Source organism: Pieris napi, chromosome 22 (assembly GCF_905475465.1).
Source record: "Pieris napi chromosome 22, ilPieNapi1.2, whole genome shotgun sequence".
Classification (NCBI taxonomy): domain Eukaryota; kingdom Metazoa; phylum Arthropoda; class Insecta; order Lepidoptera; family Pieridae; genus Pieris; species Pieris napi.
This window is the reverse complement of record NC_062255.1, coordinates 2,958,073-2,973,925: the sequence shown is the minus strand read 5'-3', so window position 1 is coordinate 2,973,925 and position 15,853 is coordinate 2,958,073. Positions and strand designations below refer to the sequence as shown.

The window sequence follows — 15,853 nt, the reverse complement described above, 5'->3', positions numbered from 1 at the left end:
TCTGCTAGTATAATATTTATTAAAAAACTTTCAGTAAAAATAACTTTATTCCTTAACCAACTAACTATTTATTTGTTCTTGTGGCTTCTTTCTGATATGATGTACTATCCGTCTATGTCGACTCACACAACCCCCTGTACGGAACGTCTTCCCACACTCCGGACACGCGTTAGGCCTTTCATCCGTATGCGATCTCGAATGTACCCTCAAAATATCCGACGAATTGAACCTTTTCCCACAAGTTTCACACTCAAATTTCCTCTCATTCGCGTGGTATTGGAAATGGCGACGGTACTGTGCGGCTATGTGGAATTTCTTTCCGCAAACTTCGCACGTTTTCTTTGGTGGTTCGTGGGTCGCTTTGTGCAGACTCAGCCCGCTTTTGAACTTGAACGTCCTCTGGCAAATTGAGCAAGAGTAGATCCGGTCCGTCGAGTGCGACTCCAAGTGTGTTGTGAGATTCCTCGTGTTCTTCCCGCATATTTCACACACTTTCCAATAATCATATTTCGGATATTTCTTTCGAACCATCTTTTTCACCTTCACTGGTTTCGCTGTGACTTTGTCTTCATCTTCTATGGGTACTTCGAAGTCCATATCGGTTTCCATATTATCGAAATTGTCGTTTTCATCTTGAGGTGTATCTTTGTCTATGGTTAGTTCTATTTTAACAGAATTTTCATTGTGTTTATTTTTATCACGCAACTCTTTGTCTACTTCTTGACACTTTCGTCGGAATTTGTAGGCTGTTTCCAGTTCTTGAAGGCATGTAAGGCATATGTTATATGGTAAGGAATCTGATGGTTCGATCTAAAAAACAAGAACACCAATCATGGTTAAGACACGGTAGTATAAGAATATAAATTTTAGTCCGGTCAAGTTAGACATAAAGTAGTGGTCAAATAACAAACATTCCCGGAAAGCTAAAAATTGCTGGGGGTTACCATGACAAATAAAGTTTTAAAAATCCCCATCGATCCTATGTGTGCTACAAGTTATTTGGGGTCAAAGGTCAGGAATCTTCTTCTATTGTACTCAACTAGACATTTGAGCAAGACTGACCTTGGGAATTGGTACACGCTGGAGAACACAGTAACCCTGTGGCACATTTGCAATTGCAATGTGAGACTGGGCTTGAAACTTTTTTGATAAAACTTACCGTTTTCGAGAAAAATTAAAAAAAACTCAACTTTTGACCTTTGACCCCGAATAACTTTTGTAGCACACATATGATCGATGGGGATTTTTAAAACTTTATTTGTAATGGTATTCCCCAGCTCTCCACCAATTTTTTGGCTTTCCGGGAATTCTTGTTATTTCAAATGTCTATATTGACCGGACTACTTGTCGTTTGAACAAGAAAATGCCTTTACGAAAATGTACTTAAGCATAATTATAATAAATATATTAAAATATTTGATATTGAAAACATAAGATCGTCAATTCATAACTGTCTCCAATTAATTTAATTTGTGTTTGAAACTGAAAATCTGAAGTGCTCTTTGAACAAATAGCATCTGCTCTCTCCGAGCTTCAAAAATAAATTTAAATATTTTAATGAATCATTAAAGTTAGATGAATAATATGTAATGAGGTGATAGTTTATCTTATTTATTTATGTAGGTACTCAACCTTCGTTACATTACTTAAACAACAAGTAATATAAATGATTAGGGATGGAAAGGACGGCCTTATTTCTAACAAGCGATCTCATCCAGGAAACACTATTAAGGAAAAAACATAAAAAAAGACATCTAAATTTATTATATCTACTAATTTAAGGCCGGCAACTCACTCGCGAACCCGCTAGCGCGCTGGCATTGAGTGTGTCCATGAGCGGCGGTATCACTTAAAATGATGTGAGCCTGCTGCTCTGTTTTATAAAAAAAATAAGGAGAGTTGTGAACGTTACCTCTACACCCCCAATAAGTCGTAGCTTCGAAGCCAAATCCACTCCATCATCATCGCGATGATCAAACAAGCTAACACATGCTTCATCATTGGAACACGATCTGCAATGATTTGGTTCCAAGACCTCATATTTCGGTTTAATCAGCTTTTTGATATCAATCAACTTCATATCATCATCATAATCGTGATTATCATCATCAATGTCATTTTTTTGCTTCTGCTCCTGCGCATCCGTGAATTGATGCATTAAATCGAAATATGGCCATTGTTCCGTCAACATGCCTTTGATAAAGAATTTTCTTTTCCACTGTGAAAAAAATTTAAATATCAATCGAGTCTATCTAGAGGAAACTTTACGCTTCGTAGTTATTACGGCTAGTATTAAGGATATTGAATCAGGACGCAGTTGAAATATATTTTCTATTAAAACTTTTAAAACAAAGGGATGGACAAATAAAATAAATATTAATTAACAATTATTACATTTCGAAAAATCGTGTAATGGCTACTACCCATAATTAGAAGAGGTTCCTACCTCCTTAGGAGGTAACCTCATTAAGAGGTTAGGCCATAATAATTATAAACGGTCAAATCCCTATGCGTATTATTACTTAATTTCGTATCCGAGTTGCTTATTAAAAATATTATACAATAAGGTAAATTTACAAGTAAGAACTAAAATTGGAAGTGTAAATTTTTTATTGTATTTTTTTTTTGTAAATTTTGTATTGTAATGTATTCTATAGACATTCGCATACCTTAAATATTTTTGTCAAATGATCCCACATTTGGGGCAGACCTAACAAACTGTGATCTAAAGGTAAACCCATTGCCCTTAACTGTTGCTCCACTTTCCTGAAATAAATTAATACCTTAATATGACAATTGACATAAAAAAAAGGGTGCGTGTACTTATGTACGCGCGTAAGTAGTTATACTTCTTTGGCATTCTTTATTTTTTTTAAATATTAAATAATTAATAACAAATATTTAACGTTAATAATTTAATATTTAGTAGGTATATTATTCAATTATTAATACATATATTAATAATAATAATTATTCTTATTTATTATTTTATTATATTATTCATTCAATTTAATAGCAACGTATGTTTCATAACCTTTTAACTAAGTAACAATAGGTCTTTGTGAAAAAGCATTGCTAAGTTTCTTTGAAAAAATAATTAAAACTCCTTTATTTGTTTAAAAGGTAAATGTCATTACGTTCATTCAAAATTCTTGGCATAGCTGCTAACTTCACGCATATTCTATTTCGTTTTACTTGTAGATTGTCTTATTCCCATCTCGCTCGCGCACGCTATAATCACACTCCCAATTTTGTGTCACAGGTGCGCGCACATCGTAAAATTTCACTCTCATCAATTTTTCATAACGCGCCTAAAGAAGTATAACTTCAAAAATCTGTGGAGCTACAACCTCTTTAGGTCTTTGCCTCAGATTTCTGAATCTGTTTGATGATATTTTCAAATCTAATAGGCAAGTAGGTGATCAGCCTCCAGTGCCTGACACACGTCGTCGACTCTTTTTTTCGGTCGGTTTCCTCACGATGTTTTCCTTCACCGTTCGAGAAAATGTTAAATGCACACATAGAGAGTCTATTGGTGCACAGCCGGGGACGAACCTACGACCTCAGGTATGAGAGTCGCACGCTGAAGCCACTAGGCCAACACTGCTCGTGACAATTGACATGAATCAGTCAAAAATGAAGCTGAAGAAAAAGTGGTGCTACATAGGTCTGATATATTTCTGGAAGTTTCGTGATATTTTTATATGGTCAGCCTTCTGTGCCTGACATACGCTTAGTACTGAGTCTAAGGCACGTTTCGAACCTCAGGGATGTCGCAAGTAAATGTTATTCAATTGTCTCGCATTAAAGATAATATATTTAGCATTTTAATAAGAGACTGTGGAATTTTCTAGAGAAAAAAATTATCAAAGACTTTGGCAAATAATAAATGAAATCCTCTCGAAGCAAGCGAATTGAAGCCTAAAAGCTAAAGAACGAAGTTTGCAAATATCCTAAATGTATTCAATGTAAGACATACACGGAATATATTGAAATAAATATACCTCCATCCCTCGCAGTAGTAATTCTTTTCCGATACAAACAAATAATCTAAATCAATTCTTATTTTGATAAAGTTTTTGACCCATTCCTCTTCCCCTGAAAATAAATACATTAAATATTTTTAATTGAACAAGGAGGATCTCATCTTTTTTTTTTTAAGTAATAGGAGGCAAACGGGCAGGCTCACCTGATGTTAAGTGATAGCGCCGCCCATGGAGCACAGAAGGCTCACAAGTGCGTTGCCGGCCTTTCAAGAATTGGTACGCTCTTTTCTTGATGGACCCTAAGTAGAATTGGTTCGGAAATACTTCATTGCGCAGCTGGTTCCACATAGTGGTGGTGCGCGGCAAAAACTGCCTTGAAAAACGCTCAGTTCTGGAACGGCGGACGTCCTTCTGATCTTAAGCGATGTTCATCTGATGTTAAGCGATATAGGTCGGTTATCGAAAGCTGGCGCATGATCAACATGTACAGTAAAGAACAACATAAACAGTAGCAAAAGCAAAACAATAACTGTCTCTTTTATACTCATAAGCTTGACCGAGCGCGAGAGAGACGGACAGTCTTATTATGATGCATATTCAGTGTGACGTCACGCCTCGCGCTTATTCACAGACACTACACAAGCACAAAGTGTAAATGTGTTGAAGCCGCCAGCTTTAGATAACATACCAATACCACCGCCCATGGTCAATGCCAGAGGGTTTGCGAATGCGAATTGGAACGCTCTGTTCGTGACTCTAAGTCGACTTGGTTCCGAGGGTTATTAATTTCGTTAATTGTGATAACAGTGCTAAACAATGCACAGTAATATTCTATCAATATTGCTATGTTAGATCTTATTTCGATATTTTGCCCCAAGCCCCATTGGGACTTCACTTACTTACATCCTGATAGTGGATTCAAGCTGAGATTCCCTTCTCCAAGATATAATTCAAATAACGTATAATATAACCACGATTTGTTCTCAGTCGCCTTTGCCTTCTGGTAGTCCTGTTTGAAATATAAATGCTTCAAAACAAATATATAGTATTTCATCACTAACGGACCCGACTGACATTCTCATGTACTTACACACATTTTAAATTAAAAGAAAAAATTGTAAATAATAACCATTCTTGAATCCACAATATTTCATTAAAATCTGTCCAGCCTTTAAGCACAAGTATAATTACAAGCACACGTACAGAATAATTATATATACAAAAACGAAATCGGTCACTGCACTCACATACTTTTGTTACGACTCTACTGTTTCGTCTCTTTCTCTCAAATTGTCTTACGCTTTGATAAAACGAGATAGATTTTCTTTCGTTAAAAACACCTTATTTAACGTTTAATTATGAATATATATATATATATATATAGGGTGGCCAAAAAGTGGATCAAACGCAAATAAGGGAAAGATGAGGTCATCAGCTGAAAAAAAATGTTCTACGGGAGGTCTCTAAGCTCAACCCCTGCAGAGTTATAATTTATTTAGCGTTTTTATAAGTGACTTTTTTACAAATTCTTATTAAAGTTCGAAAAAATCTACACCTGTATCCTTTTCATAATATCCACTAGATTGGTACTGATGAGTCCTTGCGATATTAGAGCGACTCATGGCCATGTGTAATAACTTTTCAGAATCCCTATTAAATGCCCCAAAACTTGTAATACAGGTACATATTCTAATTTGTATTACAACCTCGTCTTGAGCGCTGTTAAATATGTCAATCTTCATACAGGAAAAATGTTTTAGCAGCTCTTGAAATTAAATTTAAGTTTGATAGACCATATATGATTTAAGTGCCCTGTAAACGATCAAATTTGCTTGCCAAACTTGTTTGTCAAACTTCACGTTTTCATCAAACAATAGCTTAGACGATCAAACCAAATATCTATCAAATTTGTTAAATTTCTAGTAGATTCTCCTTTCGTGACGTGACGTCGCCGTGCCGAGCGATTCAGATGACGCATTTTTGGCATTGACTCTAGCACTGTGTATCAAGACAAAAAAAAGAAGACGATGGAGTCGAGAATGGTTGAAATTAAGAGATAAATATACCCACGAGAATTTGCTACGGGAAATATTGCGTACAGAACCTGAAGACTACGCAAACTTCCTGCGCATGGACCATAAAACTTTTGAAGATTTACTGACTATACTCCATACGGTTTTATTTAATAAATAAAATAAAAAGCCTTTTATTTCTTGCTAACAGATATACAAAATAACATAGGTTTACTAAAAAGAAATAGGTTTACAAAAAATCAGGATAAACAGATATGAAATGCAACATAAATTCTTTGTTAGTAATATTGACACTCATATTGTCACTGAGCGTAGCGTCCTCCTTGATGTCAATATAACGAGTGAGATCTTGTTTCAAACTCGACATCAATCCAGATTTTCATCAAACACGACAAACACGTAGAATGTTTGACAAACGCGTCAAACACAGCAGTACACTATCAAATAATTTGACAAACACGTAAAATTTGACAAACAATTTGATCGTTTACAGGGCACTTTATACGTCTTATTTTTTAAGGTGTTAAACTCATTTCTAAAGGTCGTATTTCTCGTATTTGACAAAATAACAATTTAACTCTCAAATCTGACACCAGTCAAAATATGCGTGGTTTTTTATGTGTTTTTAAATACTTTAGTAAATGGGCTGCAGACCAGTGTTTAAATAACTTACAAAAAATAACGAAGACCATTTCTTACGCAAGTCCCTTGCTCTTAGTGAACTTGGAAAACCATTTTCCTCCACCAGTACGTTCCGCATTTTGCTACGACAAAAAATAACTTTTTATTATTATTCTAACAAATTTAAAAAATGTAGAATCAATAGGTCTAACAGTGGTGCCAACTCCTACAGAATGTTCCCCCTAACTAACTAACTTGAACTAACTTCAAACATGCCGATTAAAAACTCCTAAAGTTTTTTGTTGTACTCAGATTCAGATGAAATTTCTTTATAGTATAAGATCCCGCTATACAACGACCTTCACCGAGATGCTTATTTAATGAAACGTATTTTATATTTAATTTAATATGTCAATAAATATAATCCATATGGGTTGTCTAGCAAATTTCAGTCCAGAGTATGTTTAATTAATAATTTAAAAAAAATATTTTTTGAAACATTTCACCGGTATGATTATTAGATAAATTCTATACCAATCGAAAGTATGAAGCCCATAGAATATGCAAACTTTATGCTGCCCATTCTTTTCCGGTCACAACTATCGGGTTGCCAGGTATAAACAGGTAAATCTGTACTAGCATTTGCAACGGTCTGTTTATTGAATGAAATTTAAATGAAATTAAAGATTATTTTATGCTGAACACGGTGGTATAGGGTTGGCTGCGAAAAATCAGTCCAGAATTGCGGTTGTCGAATTTTAAAAAGTAAAATATTGCTCCAAGTGAATGTGTGCGACTGAGAGGTCCCAACCGACCATCCCATGCGATAGAAGAGGACACAGCATAGCAGCAGTTTAAAGTCCGCCCACTTAAAGAAAGAGAGTGCGCATGCTATTTGGGCTTGGAAAAGAAAAGGATGGCGATGGACTCGTATATACTATGCATAATTTTGGAGTAGTTTATTATTTAAATAGAGAAATAGTTATTTAATTTTTTTTTATCAATTAATTATTTATTTGTATATTTTTTATGTGACACTAAAAGTAAGTATATTTACATCTTTAGTAAAAAAGAAGGTTATAGTGATTCATATATAATACTAGCCTGATTAAAAATATTGATTGAAAAAAATCTAAAAATTTACTACATGCAAATTATAAATCTATAAATATATGTGAAACTTGAGCCTGAGAACTGCGGATGGTTCTTAGATGAATATTTAAAACCAGTAGGATTCATTAGGGATCATACACCTTTAAAGATAGAAGACAAAATATTTTTTTTAAATTATTAATTAAACATACTCTGGACTGAAATTTGCTAGACAACCCATATGGATTATATTTATTGACATATTAAATTAAATATAAAATACGTTTCATTAAATAAGCATCTCGGTGAAGGTCGTTGTATAGCGGGATCTTAGACCATTATTGGTTTGATTTTACAGTATTATAGTTTTTGAAGTTATACTTCTTTAGGCGCGTTATGAAAAATTGATAAGAGTGAAATTTTACGATGCGTACCTGAGACACAAAGTTGTTAGTGTGATTATAGCGTGCGCAAGCGAGATGGGAATAAGACAATCTACAAGTAATAAGAAATAGAATATGCGTGACGTTAGCAGCTATGCCAAGAATTTTGAATGACCATAATGACATTTACCTTTTAAACAAATAAAGGAGTTTTAATTATTTTTTCAAAGAAATTTAGCAATGCTTTTTCACAAAGACCTATTGTTACTTAGTTAAAAGGTTATGAAACATACCAAGTTATTAAATTGAATTAATCATATAAAAAAATGATAAATAATAATTGTTATTAACATTAATTAATAATTGAATAATATACTAAATATTATTAAATTGTTTACGTTAAATATCAATTAATTATATTTAAAAAAAAAAAAAAAAGCCAAAGAAGTATAACTTCTTACGCGCGTACATAAGTACACGCACCCTTTTTTTATATTTAAATTATAGCCATACTTTGTGTTTATATTTGTTGAAGTTTGTTTGTTGGGTGAATATAAATTGTATTTATGGGCGGATGCCCTTTATCATAAGAATAAGCCATGTCTTCAATAAGTTGTTATGTGGGTAGGAACAATAGAATCACAAAAAGTATCTCCCTTACAGCAATTCACTAAAATCTATTCACTCGTAATTAGGGAATCACTTAATCAATCACTTTTAATTAGTTTTGTAACAAAAAGACACAAGATTATTTGGAACAAAAAGCGATTCGTCGCAGACGTGGTGCGCTCGCCGTTGACGTTCGAAAACTAAACGAAATTCAACATGTTCGCGCTGACCATCGACACGACGCTCCGCCAGACTGACCATAGTCAAATCTCGTTCCAATAATTCTACTATTTCTAAACAGATAGCGCTAGGAATGCGCCGTCATATAGAATCGTGCATTCTAAATCTAAAAAAAATCCTGTATTAAGTAGACCCTAAATAAATGTAACTCCTAAAAATCCCCAAAACATCTTGATGCCACCTAAATTTGGGGGGAAACCCCCAAGTTGGCATCACTGTCGCGTTACAATATCTTCCGCTGTCATAGTGACAGTTTGACAACTGACACGCGATTTTAATTTATAATCGTTCTGATTAATTATGACTCATTAACCCTAAGCTTAGCTTATACTTTTATATTCATATAATTTTCAATATTTTTGTTAGTATATTTCTAGTGTTACATGTAATTTATGTTTCTTTGTTCATTAGTATGCACTTCTTGTACTTTACTCTCAGTAGGTACTTCTTTTTGCTTACTAGGGTTGCCTGGAATAAATCGTTAGCGATAAGGCCACCCGTTGGCTTATAACTTATGTAATGTTTTTTTATGCATACGTTTAAGGTAACGAAGTGTAAATAAATAATTACGTAATGATGTATTTGACCAAATATCGGAAATCGCTATTCGTTTTAGAAGACCTGTATTTTTTAAGTAAATTTAGTCATGTAAACAACTTATTAAACATTAATAATTGACGCATTAAGTTAAATTAAAATTTAGATCTTTTTAATGTGTACGTTTATAATCACCAATATGAACAAATAAACTTTGATTTGATTTTTAAAATATTATACATACCTCCAAGCCCATTTTGATTCTTTGAAAATCCAATCATTCTGTAGACGTATTTGTATAAGTGACTCCGTTATATCTTTGGTCCCTGTAAATATAAAATTAGGGAATTTAACACTTGCGTTGCGACCACGTACGTTCTAGAATTGTGCGATAAGGATAGAACATCATCTACTCAGTACCACTCTTGCCCAAAAAGTTCGCGAGTACCGTTCACATTTATTTTCAGGCCCGTTCTCGAAAAGTTATGTTTCGAGTGCGATTCCGACCGAATAATATCGAATAGCGAAGACAAGTGATAAAGTACCGTCAAGTGCGCAAGTATTGACAGTGTTTTGTGTAGTTATTAGTGTGTATGCGTATTGCTTGTTTTGTATATATGTTTAGTATATGTAATTTGTATATTATAACAATATTGCATTGTCCGGATGCTGCAGGTATTAGCCGTCTTTGCTGGTATAATAGGACTATTGAAGTCCAGTGGTAAGGGGCCGTTCCAGTATTACATAATCACTATAGGGGGGAGGAGGGGTTTTTGGTTTCCGTATTTCATGATTACGTCAACAGTTTGCATTTTCGAGGATTCCTCCGAAAAATTAATACGTTCATGTACTTTTGTTTTTGAGAGCTTAGCTTACTTTTGCTGAGGGGGGGGGGGGGGGGTAAAGCAGTAAATCTGCTTACGTAATACTTGAACGGCCCCTAACAGGTCACCAGCCTTCCATGGCGGTCAGAAAATATAACATACTATGACTAAATTAAAGTAATAGACAAAATAAACCTAAAGCATGAGTGGTTGTGAGTGAATATATTGTGTAATAGTGTTAATTTAATTTAAATACTACCTTAAATGGCAATGAATAACTATATAATATAATAAATTAAAATAAACCCTTCATGAGTTCTACGGCATTTCTTACCGATCTTCTAGCTACCGCCTGTAATAATACTTACAATGAAAATTTGAATCTTCGTTCTCGTCATTGACTTTCGTATGGCCTTTCCTATATAACGTTTTGAGAACTTCCCTCGCTGGCAATGTTTCGAGTCTAACTAAGTATTCCGGTTCTGATGTCTTGAAATATTCCAACACAGAATCATATAAAGCCCAATCGCATTTTTGTTTCTTTAGTTTTAGCCGATGTTTTCGCTGTAAAATTATATAGTTTTGAAAATCAAAATTATTCAATGTATGAAATAGTTCTAATTACTTGTTCAAAGGTTCCTAAAGGCAATACTATGCCTGTTTCAAAAATCTAGTACACTTATATTTTTACAACATGATTACAGAGTATAAATAAAATTGACGTTTTGTCGTACAGGCCACTTTGACATCAATGTCTCCTCTTTGTTTAGGAATTCCAAATTCAAATTTCTCAGCTATTTACTCGTGCATTTGTTTTTCGAAAACCATGATTCATTTAATTTTCGCGTTTGTTTTATTTCTTTGCGTCACTCTATAAAATGTAAAACATGAAATATGGCGTTATTTACAAGTACGAGTTCCACCGTGGCACCAGTGCTGCAGAAATGGATCGAGGGACTTTAATTTTTGTTCCTCCCATACAAAACGGCAATTTCATATGTAAGGACCTAATATAATGTTAATTGTAAAAAAAAAATTAGTAAATATCATTTTCAAACAATCCAACTATAAAATTACAAAAACAAGTCGTATTAGAAGGTAATATCTAACATTTTTTTTATTTTAAATTTTTTAGTTTTTTTATACATACATTAAATGTCATTTTCAAATGGTGCCAGAGTCCTTTCATATCTTGAACACAACATGCACTCGGCATATCCTGGGACCGCATAGCCTGTTCCACAGTTCTACATAAAATAATTTATTTCACGTAAATATTATCTTTTATTCTAAAGAAAATTTCATGTATTTTTTGTGTACGGAAAACTTATCCCTAACAAACCATGATATATAAAATGGACGCCTAGACACGATAGTTTCAAGTCATATATATTTTTAATTTAATTTTATATAACTGGCGGTACACGGGTAGGAGACTCATCTGATGTTAAGTGATAACGCCGCCTATGGACACTCATCCTGCCAGAAGGCTTGCAAGTGCTTTGTCGGCCTTTAATCTAATCTAATATAGGTAACTTAATGTATACTTAAATGTCAGTAAAAAAATTAATGCCTCTAAATTTACATTTACTTCTGTATTCAAATCTATATATATAAAAATGAAATCCGTTTTCCGTTGTCACGACATAACATAAAAACGGCTTGACCGATTTGTCTGATTTTTTTTAAAATATACCTTGAAGTACGAGGATGGTTCTTACGGAGTAAAATTAAAAAAAAAATGAGTGAAAAATTCTAAAAACAACACTTTTCTATATTCCCATACAAAATATTCGTAATAATACTTAAGTCAATTTGAACTTTAATACCATAGCATAAAGTTCAAGTGTTAGTGGAGGGGTTCCGGGAAGGTAATTTTTTATTTTTTGACATAATGTATTTGTTGTATTATCAATTTTCTTTTTTTTATCTTACTAGCTAGACCGGTGTCCCGAATAGCAGAATAAGTATTTAAAAAAAAAAAAGAATCGACTGTTAGGCGGTACGATGTTCGCCAGGCCAGCTAGTAGGTACCTAATAAAACTATCAATAAGTTTGTTTAGGGGGGCACCATGAGCCATGTAGGTACCATGAGGCTATTCATAAAGTATAACAAAGATGAATCGCTTATTTATACCATGAATTATTTTCACGTAACCTTAGCGGTTATCAGATTTCGTTCATTCAATTTGTATGAAAACTCATACCATGACCTTGTGTTACGTTAAAATAAATGTTATTAACATTAGAACCCGCCTTGGATACAAATAATAAATCCTTGAAATTAATGGACTTAAATTTTTTTAAAACATTTATAATTTCATAACAATTATATTCAACTTGCTAAATCTAATATATAAAATTCTCGTGTCACAGTTTTCGTTGCCATACTCCTCCGAAACGGCTCGACCAATTCTCATGAAATTTCGTGTGCTTATTGGGTATGTCTGAGAATCGGACAACATCTATTTTTCATCCCCCTTAAATGTTAAGGGTACGGGTTAAGGGTGTCCACCCCAAAAATTTTTTTTTTAATTTTTTGTTTTTTTTTCTGATTTTTTTTTTATGATACAGCATTAAAAAATACATACAACCCCTAACTTTCACCCCTCTACGATCAACCCCTATTTTTTATTATAAATGATAAACATGGCAAAACGACGTTTGCCGGATCAGCTAGTCTAATATATAAAATTCTCGTGTCACGGTGTTTGTAGTTAAACTCCTTCGAAACGGCTTGACCGATTCTCATGAAAATTTGTTTGCATATTGGGTATGTCTGAGAATCGGACAACATCTATTTTTCATCCCCCTAAATGTTAAGGGTAGTCCACCCCTAAATTTTATTTTTTATTTTTAGATATATCTTTTTTTTATGATACAGCTTTAAAAATACATAAAACCCCTAATTTTCACCCCTCTACGATCAACCCCTATTTTTTTTATTATAAATGATGTACATGGCAAAACGACGTTTGCCAGGTCAGATAGTATTCTATATTAATTCTTACCTCCACATTGTAAAATTATCAAAATTCATTTGCTTAGTTTCAGTTATACATATTATTAATTTAAGTCGCCATTCATCATTCCCTGAAAACATGTAACATATCCAGATATAAGATGGAATTTTCAGTATAAAACATAACTTTGTCATGGCCTATTCAAAAAGATACATGGACATGTACAAATTAGTTCTATAATTGAACGTGAATCATAATTAATTACACAAAAATTCTTAAGCATTTAAGCCATCATTTCCATAACATTAACATTATGACTTTAGCATATAGTGAAAATTATATTTGCTTCTTATATGTTCTAATTTACTTTGTAGGTACTTTAGAAGTAGTTTTTGATTTATTTATTAGACACAAGCCTTCTTTATTTTACAAAAGTGACCAAGCTATTATAATTTATAATATCTATCTATCCATCAAAAAAGTATAATTTATATATATCTATCTATCAAAGAAGTATAATTTTAACTTACAAGATTGGTATTTTGGGTCCAAAATAACTTTTTTACCAAAATGTTTATCAAACATTTTATAGTACTTCCAACTAGTATTCTTATCCCTTTTTGCTATTTTATAACACTGAAAAAGTAAATAAAAACCTCTATACTTGATTCTCATATTTTATATGGTGCATATGTCGCAGCCAACTAGCTTAATTAGCAGTTCAATTAACAGCCGTTCAATTGAAGAGTTTTGTTTCGAGTTTGAGAGTGGAATTAAATTTAAATTAACAGTCAACAGGCTAGGCAAGTAATGAAACATTATTGATCCGAGTCTAGCTGTCTGATCAACCTACTGAACATCTTTCAGGCCGCTAGTTAAATGGTGCCGTTTAGTTAAAAGGCTTGGCTGTTAATTGAATGGCTAATTAAGCTAGTTGGCTGCGGCACCTACATATGTATAATATAAAAGAAGAAAATTATGAAAAACAATTAGTCATTTCAACATTTCTGCTGTAATATCATTTCATTTCCTTTAATTTGAAAAAAAGGTTAAATTAGTGCCAAGTAGGTGTTTCATTTGTAAATTTTTGATTTGTAGGTATGCATAAATAGAAGTATTGTTAGCTTAATATTTTTTACAGTTTTATGAGAATTAAGTGATATTAATAGAATTTTAACTAAAAAATGAATATACTTTAACTTCAGATTTTTTAATTATAACAATGGTAACTCACATCATAAGTATATGTCCACTTTTTCCTAATATATGACACAGGCATATCTTTTGGAAATCCATTTTCAAGTAATATCTTATAAAATTCACTGAAAATAAAAGTTTTGTCTACTTTATATAACATAATAATACATAACATACTAATCTAATTTTTTTTCTATATTTGTGGACAATAATATAATATGCTATGATATACTTCTGTAGACTATGGGAAACTATGTAGAATCCCATTATCCCACAATAATGTGAGGAAAAATAGGTAAATAATTGTATAAATATGCCTTCAAGTTAAACTCCAATTATTTTGCTAATAACCAAAGCTCAAGGTTAAATAACATGAATTTGTACAGTGATGACAGGTAACATAACATAAAATTTAATAGCTAAATAAGAGCTAAACGTATGTTGCATTTAAAAAGTAAGCTGAAAATTAACTTACCTCCAAGCTTGTTTCTTTTTCTTAAATAGCCAATCATACTTAAAACGTAACTTAAAGAGTTTTAGACTGAGCTCGTCGTTACCTGTTTCAGGAAATAATAATTAAAATGTTAATCATTAGTCTGCAATATATTACCTAATTATAACAAGCAGAAAATTAAATAAGTTTTACATACTAATATATGTTTTATCTTCCATATTTGGAAAACAGCTGCATAAATAAAAAAAGAGACTGCGTAATTTAATTTAGGAATTTAGAGAACTCAATCCATGTACACAATACACGCAAACATAAAAATATTATTAATTCAACTTTTTATTTTGGATTTTGACTTTTGTACAGAATACTGAATATTGAATACAGAGCACAGACAATAAATGAGGGATATTTTATATTTGACGTTTGTATTTCGAGATATACATATTTATATTCATACAAAATTAGTGATATATTTAACTATAACTATATACTGTTATAAAGTTCTGAAGTCTGAACGTCAGTGTGAAAACAAATGGAGGAGGAGGCCATTTGTAGTTTCAACTTTTATATATTACCAGTTCAAGGGCGCAGAGTAGGCTAATAGAACTAGCAAGAAACTAATAATATCATATAAGTTTTTGGGTATTTGATTAAAAGCAAATCGTAAGGAAACGATTAATGTACCATACCAAGTTCCACTTGACATATTACTATTCTGGAATATCAATCAAACTTAATCGAGTTTCAAGAGCTATCAAACAATCCTTTCTGTATGAAATCTTAAGTTAATTTGAGAGTTCTGAAGACGAGATTGTGACTTGGGATACGAATTAGAATATGGACCTAAGACGTCATAATAATAAAATAACATACTCTAGCATCAACAGGCATCCAGGCGAAAAATTAACATCACC

General features: G+C 32.7%; 1 protein-coding gene across 2 annotated transcripts; it reads right to left on the bottom strand.

Annotated features, from left to right (window-relative positions):
• Window positions 1–28: 28 nt before the first annotated feature.
• On the bottom strand, window positions 29–15,296 carry LOC125060996 (zinc finger and BTB domain-containing protein 41-like). 2 transcript variants are annotated; one of them, XM_047666131.1, is made up of 14 exons: window positions 15,136–15,296; window positions 14,961–15,042; window positions 14,523–14,610; window positions 13,819–13,924; window positions 13,337–13,418; window positions 11,476–11,572; window positions 10,694–10,889; window positions 9,746–9,827; window positions 6,693–6,783; window positions 4,890–4,995; window positions 4,005–4,098; window positions 2,670–2,766; window positions 1,913–2,218; window positions 29–810 (listed from the first exon to the last, which is right to left on the bottom strand). In XM_047666131.1, the coding sequence occupies exons 1-14, from the start codon at window positions 15,155–15,157 to the stop codon at window positions 61–63; spliced, it is 2,199 nt and encodes a 732-aa protein (XP_047522087.1). In that variant the 5' UTR covers window positions 15,158–15,296; the 3' UTR covers window positions 29–60. The 2 variants fall into 2 exon arrangements, with proteins under 2 accessions (XP_047522087.1, XP_047522089.1); XM_047666133.1 differs by lacking the exons at window positions 13,337–13,418; window positions 14,523–14,610; window positions 14,961–15,042; window positions 15,136–15,296.
• Between the last annotated feature and the right edge of the window lie 557 nt (window positions 15,297–15,853).

Coding starts and splice junctions, on each gene's coding strand:
- LOC125060996 (XM_047666131.1), bottom strand. CDS start 15,157: ATGGAAGATAAAACATATATTA. Junction 4,099..4,889: donor CTTGAATCCACTATCAGGAT/GTAAGTAAGTGA, acceptor ATTTATTTTCAG/GGGAAGAGGAATGGGTCAAA. Junction 2,219..2,669: donor ATTTGACAAAAATATTTAAG/GTATGCGAATGT, acceptor TTTTTTTCACAG/TGGAAAAGAAAATTCTTTAT.